Source organism: Styela clava, chromosome 5 (assembly GCF_964204865.1).
Source record: "Styela clava chromosome 5, kaStyClav1.hap1.2, whole genome shotgun sequence".
Taxonomy (NCBI): Eukaryota; Metazoa; Chordata; class Ascidiacea; order Stolidobranchia; family Styelidae; genus Styela; species Styela clava.
The window spans coordinates 12,564,784-12,576,983 of record NC_135254.1 but is presented as its reverse complement, the minus strand read 5'-3'; the positions used below and the strand labels follow the sequence as shown (position 1 = coordinate 12,576,983).

Genomic DNA, 12,200 nt, shown 5'->3' with positions numbered 1-12,200 from the left:
CATATTCTAGACAAAAACAAGTTTTGTTAGGAATCAGCAACAAATTATGCTGCGAAAACAGAGAAATGCTAAAATAATAATTCAGTACATTGTGAAATTATCCGACGAAGCGCTAGGCATTACCCAGACGAAGTACCTCCGGTCAGTTATCATGATGGTCGCTTACACAAAATATTAGATTAGCACACAACTACCCATATTTATTCGACGTATCATGAAATCATATTAGGTAATTTAAATTGTGATGTCACAGTAGTAGATCCTGAGATCTAACCGGTCGGCAGAGTTCAATTGCCGGGCACGTGCGGTCATCTTTCAACCAATCAACTCATAGACAACATCTGTATGGTCCAATTTTTAGCACCAGTGTCAAAACCAAAGCGACATAATATATAAACTTTTCTGCATAAAAATTAATTCGACTTACCGCCCAGAAGTGTTCAAATTCCAGTTTATATTTCGCAAAGTTTAGATCCAGAAAACACAATAATCCATCAGCACAGTAGATTTTTTATTCAGAAATATGAAACCATATATTAAATATACTAAGAAATTAAAAATTTGACAACATATAGAAGTATAAAATTTGACAATAATTCGCATAAAAATGAAATAAATACTAGAAAATCTTATTTTCTTGCAAAATCTATGAACATGTGTACATGGTTCAACCAAAATATCTAACTATATTAAGGTAGCCATAAGAAGATTTATTATACTTTAACTGGCAATGCCAAATGCCTGAGTATAAACTTGGGCAAAATATAGCGAGTATTTCACAGTTTCAAGTCAACAGTTTAACACAATAAAGTGCAAATAGCTTGTCTTAATTTAACAACGTATAAAATCTTTTGTAATGCAACCTAGCTCAAAACAAATTTTGAATAAAAAATCGCACACTCAGAATAATAATAAACATATACGCACAGTGTGTAGCAAAACCGCTGTTGGAACATAATATGTCATATATGTCTTTCCCACTGATTATGTCAAAACAGATTGTCACAATTAGATGAGCAAACCTTACTAAGAAATAATATACACATTAAATAACGGAAGCTATGCGATTGACGCTGGATAACACACGCTGAATTCTTCGTCATAACCTTTACACCATTGTTCGATTTCGAATCTCATTAGCTAAGTATACGGACTGGGGGAAGTTGGTCATGGAATGGCTGTAATATTACTGCGTATCGCATGTTATGATAGGTTATGTGTGGCCGTGTAACACTTACTGCTAATCGAGCACGCAACTTGTTTTTTGAAATACATTTGCTTGGTCCTATTGAAAATGGAATTGCTGATTTATTTCCTCGGTTCTAAATGTTGTTTATGCCGAAAGACGCTTTGGTGGCAGAATATTTTGTCGAGGTAATTTGACCACCAAAGTGCAGCATAAGTAGGTTCAATTATTTGTTTTTATTGGTCGCATAATTGGCGAATGCGTTTTGTATTGCGACAATATTTTCATCGATACGAATATTTATTCATTTTGTTTGGAATTTGTCGAACATCATGCATTTTTTGTTTTAATTCTTCAGTAGTGAAACTTGTAGTTTAGTAAGTGGGTTTAAAATGAATGATTTTATATGCCGTGACGTGCTGTCAAATGTTCAAGTACATTTCATGTTAATTGTGACGTTATACAGTTTATAATTATCATTCAATGAACTCTCGAGTTATGAATTTTGGAAGTTCGGAATGGTTCATTTTTAAAATGACTAATGCAAACTCGTGTCGACTGGCGCAAGGTCTGTTGTTCACCAGTTAGTCAGCTGTGATTCAAAATGCGTGTTTCGCATGTAAGTGATGTAATAGAAATAGTCATAATAACAAATTGAATATTATGTTCGTTTGGCGCAATATTTCCTCCAGGAATTAGTCATATTTGAAATAATATAAAATGAGATCGCATAAAGTTTTACGAATTAGTTCAACGAAAATTTTAAGCATTATTAACCTGTTGCAATATCATCTAATAAGCCCGGCGTTTGCACCCATCCTAAAATTTGAGGTTCTGATCCCGGCATAACCAGACACATAAAATTTTTCCCACTTCTTGTATCTTGAGGATATATTACCACTGGAGTGAAATGTGTTCCAGTGTCCACGTACGCGCAAAGTTTACGGTAAACGTCTGGGTACTGGTGGCGTAACGTAACACCTTTTTCACGCAGCTTACGTTGAATGTTAATGAAGCATAATTGACGGGCACGCTTCGCTTGACGCAATTCGTCTTTTACCGATGATTGGCCACAAGCATTCAAAGGTGAAGACGTTTGTGATAAAGGCGACGTTGTTGATGTTGAACGACTAAATCCGCTAGGTGATGTAGTGAGCCATGTTTCGGGTATGGTCGTTGGCGGAGTCAAAATTAAGGTCTCCGGTGCATGTTGAAGTTCTTGGTCTGTGATTGATTCCTGATTAACTTTATAAATGGGATTCAGAGCGTGGATGTATACTCCATTTGAGTTGCGATTCCGATAAGGTCGATTATATAACGACAGTGTTTCCTTGGGGATGTCTATAAGAACCTGCAAAACGTTATGGTGATGATATAATCAAACAAGGAAGCGATGCTCAAATATATAGACACGTAGGGCAAAATAAAATATTTTATCTGATCTTCAACTACGGAACCACTTGAAATAAATTAAAAACAGTGTTCCCACGAGTAAAAAATATTACGACGGAATTTTGGGTGAAATATCAGATCTCATTGGATTTATAGAAAATTTAGGAATAAATAAAAGTAATAGCCTTCTAGCAAAAAAAATCAATCTCTAACCACCGAAAACTTCAAAGCAATTGGTCCAGTAATCAAGGAGAAAAGCGGGGTTTTCATAACGATATGAAGTAAAGCAAAAAACAAGAACAACAACCACATACTAACAAAACAATTCATAGGTTCACTACGTGTCCAATAATAGGAGTGTCATAAACTACAGTGGCAGTAACAACATCATAACATTATGTTTTGAACATGCATTTCATTTGAACATAGTTGAAGAGTTTTTCAGCAATCATAACTTCTCCAATACAAATTAATGAAGGCATATATTTTATGACTATGTACATGACCTACCTGCAATACGTATGTTTTCTCCGCGTCGTATACAGATTCACAAGTTTCAATTAAATCGTCAGGAATCAACTCCGTATTTGATAATCTCTTCTGAAAATCCGTAAGATCATTCACAGTGCGATAAAGAGGAAGAGATTCCAATGCGAATAGACCTTCAGAAACAAATTGTTCCGCCCTCTCCGGACAGGAGAAAATCACTTGCACGCAACCACGCCCGCGGGACAGATAACCTGTTCTTGCCACGCGCGTGAAGGCCTGTTAACAAAGTAAATGAGTAATTATTATTATTATAGAGAGCATTATTTATAGATGTACAAATAGATATAGATCACAATTATTGACCATCAATCACAACTGAGTTTATCATTTTATAAGTAATACCATAGGTGTATAAACATTTAAAAGCAACAAAACCATGCCGTGCATTTCGATATAACATCGTTCTAGCACAATTTACATTTAAAAAATCCAAATCACTTGCGAAGTCCTATGAGTCACAGTATCTCAGAATTGTAACTATGTATTAAAATAAAAATGTTCCGTGACGTCACCTGTTTAATGACGTCATCTTCTCGACCCATCCTCAAAATCTTTTTACAGTCACTGTTGACTCGGGCAAATACGCACTTCATTTTATGTCGTTCCCAATGTAGTTGGCGACATTGTATCGAACAGTAATAAGTATAACAATGATGGCAAGATTTGAACTTGCTATTTCCGTCCTCCAAGCACATTTCTTTTCTACAACGTGGATTTCGACATTTCACAGTAACTATATCTTCCAAAGAATCATTTCTATGTTTGCCAGGGTTAGGAATGTTAACATACATCGGTTCTTGACTAACAAGATCAGACGTCGGTTTTTTATCCGGGGAATGATGTGGATTTTTTAGTCGGAATTCCTGGTTGGAAGATGAGTGAGAATTATGTAATTTATCACTGGCCAATTTCGCTTTTTTGTTTGATTTTTTACTTGATATGGACGAAACACTTTGGTTTCGTAAAGAGGGCCTTCTGATAACCGCGACTGCTAAGTCATTTGAAACAGGGTGTGTTGTTAAATTAATATTTACTTCCTCCGGAAAAATTTCGATTGATTTAGCGGCTCCGTCAACGTGAAGTTTGACATTTTGGTCTGAGTGGTAAGCAGAATCAGATGCAGTAATAGTTATTGCATCTGATCCTACTTCGCTAGAAATGATTGCAAAGTTGTTTTGAGAAGTAGTCTCAACGCCATTGCCAAATGTTTTATCGGTCAAAGACTCCGAATTTGACGAATATGCATTTTCGGATGACGCTCCTGTAACAGCTTCTATAAAACTATTCCGACGGGTGCATTCATGTTCTGTGATGTCATTAGAAGTGACGTCATTGTCAATTATTGTTATGACTTCAGGTTCTGCATCGATGTTCCGTCTTGGAGAAGGTAACAAGTCCGATATCGAACGAGGGGATGCTTGTACAGCAGGATATCTGAAACAGAATAATGATTTTAGCAAAAAATCAATAACATGGAACTTTCATTCGTTTTTATTAGAAGGAACAACTATCCAACAGTCCCTCCTCGACACAATTAATAATTCATAAACTAAGAATTCCTATTTTATTGGTCTATAAGTCGAACAGTATCTATCGAACGGGAAATAATGAGGGTTTGTGTAGAAACAATCTTTGTACAACTGTAATATTTGACCAAACCCCGCAACTCTACATTGAACATCGCTAGTTACAAACAGAATCATACAATAACAATAAATATACACAAAGTGTATCTATGAATCCTTTTGCTAAATTGTTGGTGGGAAAAACATTTATCTACACAATCGATCGATATCAAATTATCAGTACTTAGAGATGGTCGAAGCCGCCACAACTACTATTAGTTTTTATTTTTTTTTGCAAATTTATAGTCCTGTGGAAACCGATATTTCACCAAAAATTTTGCTGTTTTGTTTTAATGAAGAGGGAACACTTTTTTATTCCGTCACGCTCAACCGCATAATAACCGTACTTAAAATGATTCAATAAAATATTCTTCATATCACCTGTTCGGAGTTTGGGACTTTGATACGATCTTCGACTCCCGTGGTCGCTCAAGCGAAGAATTTCCCGATATTGACAAGGAGTCTAATTTAACTTCTTCGAATAAGAGGCAATGATTTGGCGTTCTTCCTCCACACGACGAACCCGACCGACTCTGATGACTTGTCTGGTAACTTGGGCTATAGTTTTGTGCATATTTACTCTTTCTCCATCGGACATCTTCCGCACTTGGAGTCATTCTCTCGTAGGAGTTGCTTCTCGAGGAGTTTTTGAGGTAGTCACTGAGAGTTTTACGGTCATTAACACCACCGTTCACGGGGTTTAATATGAGAGCAGAAAGGGTTTCAGCAACATCGATCTTTGGTTTCCACTGATCTGCAAGAGAATTTGACGAGGTGGCTTTACGTAGCCGAGACCTACTAATCGTGGAAACGGGACTGACATCCGAGTCTGATCCGAGACTATTTCGCCTTCGAAAATTTATAAGTGATCTTCTGCCACTCATATCACTATTTGTAGAGGAGAGAGCACTCCTGAAAGAACTCTTCAAGCCTCGATCTAGCGAACGGCATCTTCTTGATTGAGTAGGAGAATGTCTTGTGTTCGGGATACGAGAAAGAGAACGCGATGTCCTAGGTCCACTGATTTCTCCTCTGAGCTGAGTAATTCTCGAGTGAAAAATTTGCGAAGGAGATACTTCAGATGGCGAATACCGATTCATCGACAACATATCTAGTTCTGATTCTTGATACGGTTCTACGTATTCTACGAACTGGGTAGTTTCACTCGAATTTCCTTTAGGATAACTGGTGGGAATGTCACTTTCATCGTCTGTGACTGCATTAAGGCGATCTAAAAATACACACAAAAATACTGAGTACTATAACACAGATATTGTTTCAATATTACACTCAACAAAGACATTCACTTGAATACGTACATATAAGCTTTTGTTTGAAGAACACACCCTTAAAGCCAGGACTGTCAAACTAGTAAGTTTGCTGTCTTTATTTACTGCTAAGGTTATGCTCCTAGGATAGGTGTCGCGTTACTGTAACAATTCAACATATCTCAATGACTGTTCGCAACTTTTATTTCCAAATTTAACGAACCATGATTCTTATCTAATAAATTGCAATCCAATTTACGCGTCTATTGACGTTTTCAGGCGTAACCAGCGTTATTACGACAATCAAACCAAGCTTGGGGACAAAAAGTAAATACTGAACTCAACCAATTGATAGCTAGCGTTCCTATTGAATACGCAGCATTCTGAACCGTTTCTTACAAATATATGGTTGTACTAAACAAACAAATATGCTTGGTACCTTTGTTTGCTGAGTGGAGACTAAAGTTTGATATTTATAGTCGAGTCAACAACAATAAGATTTGAAGTAAAGGAAGATTTAGGACGTTTTTCATATCTTTGACTTTGAAAAGATATTTTAATACGGCAATGAATTTGAATGCTGCCTGGTGGATGCAAGAGGGGAAATATAACTGCACGAGTGAAGTCGAATAAATTAAAACATATAATGACGCTGAAGAATTGGAATTTTTATTCGAGATTTATTCCTGTAGTTATCGACGCAAATTTTGAACAGTCACGTGACTGCTTTGCTAGATATTTATTAAGAGCAAGGATATCGCGATAGCAAAATTATACCACATATGTTTCAGATAAAAAGAAAGAAAACCAAGTGTCTTTCCCTCACCCTAATTGTTTTCACAGATACAATTTTTCTTTGGTCAAATCAAAATTAATTAATTTAGTACCTCAAAACTGCGTGATTAAATTTTATAGAATACGTTTCAATATGATCTCTAGTGGGTTATATTTGTCATTCAAAAGTAAAAACGTGCGTTTTCGCTATCACCGATCCACGCATGGCCGATGAAAGTTTAATTAAATATTTATCAAACTGATATATAGACATGTAAAGCATCAGCTTACATGCGTTTGAGGCACTTTACTACGCGGTTTCCTTTTCGGTATTGTGACCTTTCGTTACGTGTGTCTTGTTGCTTTGTTATGTGAAAACGGTAATTTGATGCCTCAATTATTATGGGTTATGTGTAGTTGAATACCAGACATTTCTTACGGGTTTGAAGTGAAGAAATAGATGAATATCAAGCTTTGATATTGCCCAATAACATTTGAGTAGTCCCTCAGTTTCTACAAGGCAAAGTTACTATATCTCAATACAACGAATAACAGATTTTTGACAATCAAAATGTTAGAATTCAATCAACAGTTTTGCTCTAATTATTTTATATCGATTTATAATGAAAAATTCAACTCATTAATAAATGAAAACGCTCTGAAATTGAACTGCGTCGCTTTTAGAAATATAAATATGATGTTAGATAAAGATCTTTGTTTATATTTGGTAATTTATTATCAGACCGCCTATGTAGTCATACAAATATCGTCACGCACGAATTTAAAAATAAAAGAGATGATTTCTGAGTTACTAACGAGCTAACACTACAATGGCCGAAGCCACTCAGAAACAGTCCAAGGCGACAGCGGCCAATGCAAGCAGCACCACAAATCAGTACCTTATAATTATCATTACCATGAAAATCATTTCGATACGGAAACAAAAATTCACACAACTACAGGGTGTTAACAAAGTTACGCAAAATGAATGTAAAATTTATCGTCATAGCAACATTAAAAAAGTAACTTTTAAAAAGCGTCAGTCGTGAACTGTTTGAATGGCATTCACCGTAATTCAATACTCTTAAAGGTGTCAGTCTTTAAATGTTTACGTAGCATTTCATCTTAACTTCTGTTAATTTTGCGTTACTTTTTTAACACCCTGTATAAAAAAAATTACGCCTGAGAAAATTGAATTGGCGAAGCGGCCAGAGAAATATTAAAGGAAGCGTTGAGGGCAATGTATGATTGAAAGATTCGAGGTGATCAATTAACAGCTTCAAATGCATCGCAAAGGATAATGAGACTTGCGCAAAATGTCATTTCACGGCGGAAGTCTCTCTGGGACCAATTGACGCGAGGTAAGTATACTGATCATCATTATTTGCTTCGCTTTGGATATGATCAACTTTGATATACCGCGTAGGACTCATTTTTCCATAATACAAAAAAAATTCTGTCATTGTAGTGATTAACATTTCACATAGGTATTTTGCGGTTCATGCATTCATTCTGTGATTGATATATCAGTGTCTGGTCCTTTTACCATCATAATTCCTACAATAATAAATGTTAATGCAAATTTACGTCCATTGATAGGTTTTAGATACATAAATTTTTTACATGACGTCGGATAACGATAATTAAAACGGTGAACAGCGAACGATAAAAGTACCTTAAGGCTGTGCCAGAATATTACATCCATATACTGATTTTTTTTTATTTAAATTCAATCTGTAGACACCACTTGACCAATCCACCATCTGCCAGACTTATTAAAACGCATTAGTGGAAGCTATAGCACTCCTTTCATTCCCATTTTCCACTCTCAATAAATAAATTAGGCATATGGCGCAAAAGTAATTTTATCGTGTACCTAATAACCACTTATCAGAAGCCTTGTTCAAGATGATAGCGGGGTTGAATATTGCTCTAAAGTAGCAGCAAAAACTGTTTATACAAAATAGTAATGACAGGCCGAAAGAGAATCAACTTGATAAACACGAGCCACTATTTACGACACCCAATTCCCGTGATTCATGCAACAGTTTATCGACCGTACACTTCAGACCTCTTGCAATTCACAAAAGAAGTGAGCCGCTCGAGTGGAATGAGTAAAAGTACACTACTTTCAATCAACGACCATAAGCATTGTTATAGATGTCATAAGGACCATTATGCGTCCGGTTAAAACCTCACGTGATAAACGATCGGTTGGTAAAGTTGCAATCCGCAACACGTTTTAAATTTAAAAATTGTAAGCTTATAGCTTTCTTGAAATACTAGATGACAATATAACAGAGATCATATCATAGATCTTTTAACAAAACAAGAATATGCCGAAAGCGATGTAATGTTACAGTATATGAACTGAAAAGTGATAGAAATATTTTTAGTGTTCCCAAATCACGTTTTGAAAAATACACAACCACATAAAAGGCTAAGTATATGAGGTTGATATTTTATGAACGTGTTAGAGTGGTTTTATGATCAATTATCATTTTACCAAAAATAGTTTTAAAAAAGATAACTTAACAATAAATCATTTCCATGTCGTCAAATGTGAAAATAACAATGAAATCATACGGATTGAAACGTGTAACAGTAATCAGTAAAACCTGGACTTGTGGTCGATTGTTTAAATTAAAAATTGAATAACATTTACCTCTTAACTTGCCACTTTGAGTGCTTATTGATCGTTGAAGAGACGCAATTCTTTCTTCGGGAGATAAGACGCCGTTAAATCCATTTACTTTATTGACATTTATTTCAACCTTTTCAATGATGAAGCTTTCTGCTGTCGCATCTGCAGAAGAGGGAGGAGTCCTTGGTGACGATTGCATCTTTGAACTTCTTGCGCTTGTAACACTCACACGAGCAGTACTTGCACTGCCACTTGAAGAACTGCTGCTGAGTTCTGCAGCATCATCTGAAGTAGTAATCATTGTAAGTGTTGTTGCATCGTCGTCATCATCGTCACTTTGTCGTGTTTTCTTTAAAAATTGCATCTTTGCATTAAAGTTTTGTTTCTTCCGTAAACTTCTAGGACCGGAACTAAAAGTTTTCTGTTGATATTTGTTATTCGTTTCTGAACTGTCGTTACCTTCCGAACATAACATAATGCTGGTTACGGCACTACTCATTTTCGAATGCTCAATAGATTTTTGAGAGCCCTCAGATAATGGAGTTGATACACTCTTTGAAACATCGCTAGATATATTTATCTTTTGATCCCTAAATGAATATTCCGCATCGTCGACGCTAATTACGCTGTTGTATTGGAAATTTAAATTACCATTTTCCGACCTCCGGTCATAATATCTAGCATTCCCGTTTATTGTCTGTTGATCTCGCTGCCTACTTGAATTGATATGATTATGAACAGTCATTCCAGAATTAGGGATATACAAAGAGTTAGAATTTGAAATTTGATATAAAGACCCTGCCATTGTTTGTTTGGTACCTGAATACTCTTTTGTTGGTGTTTCGTGACGATGATAGTCCGAACATTCGTCCTCTTCGGTTAAAAACAAACCTCCGCCCACAAATATAGGTCCGGAGGTTGGAACATTTTTATCATATTCGTGTCCATTAATCGGTGTTTGGTCACGGTCAGGGGTTGATCGGTATCCATTATAACTATTGTGAGGAGAAGTTTTGTACAATTGTAAATCTGGACTTCTTACATTTGCAACATGGTTTGTGGTTTCCGGCACCAGTTTCGCATATCTAGTTGTATCTCTAAGAGATTTGCAAAACAAATCGCTAGCTTCTTGTCGAATATCAGGTATGTTGTCGAATAGCATATCACCTTCCCAGTCGTTGCCATTTTCGAGAATATTTCTATTTTCGTCTAGCTTCGTGTCCTCGTATTTCGGCGGTCTTCCATAATCCCATACGCTGTTAACATCCTGAACTGGCAACCGTGTAGCTGGAACTTTCACGGCATTTTGAGGTGGTGACGACGTTAAAAGAATAGGCGAAGGTTGGTCAAGCCAAGCAGAATCGCTGTCACAATCTGAGAAGTAGTCGTGCGTCATGCTTTTCTTCCTGTGCGCTTTGGTTGCAATTTCGTCGCCAACAGACTTGGATCTACGCTTTTTATTCCAGCGCCGTATATTCACGTCCTTTGGGACAAGATATCGAACATCTTCGCAATAGGTGGCTTCGGTACCTGTGCGACGCGACGACGCTTGGCAAGTCTCGTTATCCAATTCTAAATGGCTAACCTCTGTTGCTATCCCTGTTTCTTCAATACCCTGTTTCGATTTATCAAAATGCCGAACGCTTTTTCCAGATTGATTTTCTTCTAACGTCTTCGTAACATTCTGTAGCTGAAGCACGGATTTATTTGTTGTTGTTAGCTTGTTAATCTGCTGACGGTTCGGCGACGATAACTTTGTATGATTTAAATTCCGATTACAAATGACGGTACTTGAGAAAGGCTGTCAAGATGCACAACAGATAAAATCAATTATTAATTGCAGCAACTATCGAAATAAAAGAGAAAACGACATTAGAAAATTTAACATACGAGCACAGGACAGCGCATAAAGTATCTCAGGTAACTAAAACATCGAGCTTCGTTTCCTAGCTAGGTAGATAATTGCATGGCAAATATTACACTCCCACACAGAGCGACAAGTGCTGGCGAGGCCGCTTCAATGAGTGATACTGTAATAAGATTTACTCCAATACACTACGCCATTCAAATCATAATTTGGTAAAGGCGTCACGTATCTTAGAAGAAAGAAAGAGTATTGCGAGATAAACGGTGACAATTTCAGCATATAGATCACAGAACATTACATAAACAGTGGCAAAAAATATTTCAGCAAAATTTTATTACAAATAGTATCTGTCACATACATGGAATTATGTACATGTGTTTGTCATACACAAATATCTTACTCGATTCAATGTTAAATAAATCGGTGGTCAAATAATTCCCGAAGCCGAATTCACAATGTATAATTTTGTAAGCGCACGTCATCTCAGCTTCTACAACTCTGCAATCTACACATTTATATTCAACTCCTCTCGATAATAAGGCCATAACTCCAATAAAACAGAAGTTCATAAAGCATAATAAACCTATAATACCAGTACTAAAACTATCTTACAACTTACATACCTTGCTTTTGTGAGGTGCTGATGCTTTGTTCTGATGTTTGTTCAAGTAACAAAACAATGAATCTCCTTTCTTCAGTTTCGCAGTGACGGCGTCTACTTTTGCATTGTCGTCCCATTGCGCCGTGCCTTGGGCGCTATTTCGGTATTGCCTGGGAGAGGGAGTCACGAACTTGAACATAACTTTTCTTCTACTTCACCTTACATCCTGTCATGATACTCATCGATTTTCTTTTCGTCTACCGCGAATACATTTGCAGTGTAATAATTACATTA

The 12,200-nt window shown here is 36.5% G+C and overlaps 2 protein-coding genes across 3 annotated transcripts in view; both read right to left on the bottom strand.

The window, feature by feature from the left end:
- Positions 1-547, bottom strand: part of LOC120344190 (uncharacterized) — a 17,337-nt gene extending 16,790 nt beyond the window's left edge. Inside the window, exon 1 of the mRNA XM_039413304.2 lies at positions 428-547. The gene's annotated coding sequence lies outside the window, so the exon portion shown is untranslated. The remainder of the gene's footprint in view (positions 1-427) is intronic.
- LOC120344177 (uncharacterized) lies at positions 491-12,200 on the bottom strand. Of its 2 annotated transcripts, none has more exons than XM_039413286.2 (6): positions 11,929-12,200; positions 9,460-11,239; positions 5,134-5,983; positions 3,640-4,561; positions 3,089-3,343; positions 491-2,537 (listed from the first exon to the last, which is right to left on the bottom strand). In XM_039413286.2, exons 1-6 carry the CDS (start codon positions 12,103-12,105, stop codon positions 1,959-1,961), a joined length of 4,563 nt encoding a protein of 1,520 aa, XP_039269220.2. In that variant the 5' UTR covers positions 12,106-12,200; the 3' UTR covers positions 491-1,958. The 2 variants fall into 2 exon arrangements, with proteins under 2 accessions (XP_039269220.2, XP_077968647.1); XM_078112521.1 differs by lacking the exon at positions 11,929-12,200 and adding an exon at positions 11,329-11,630.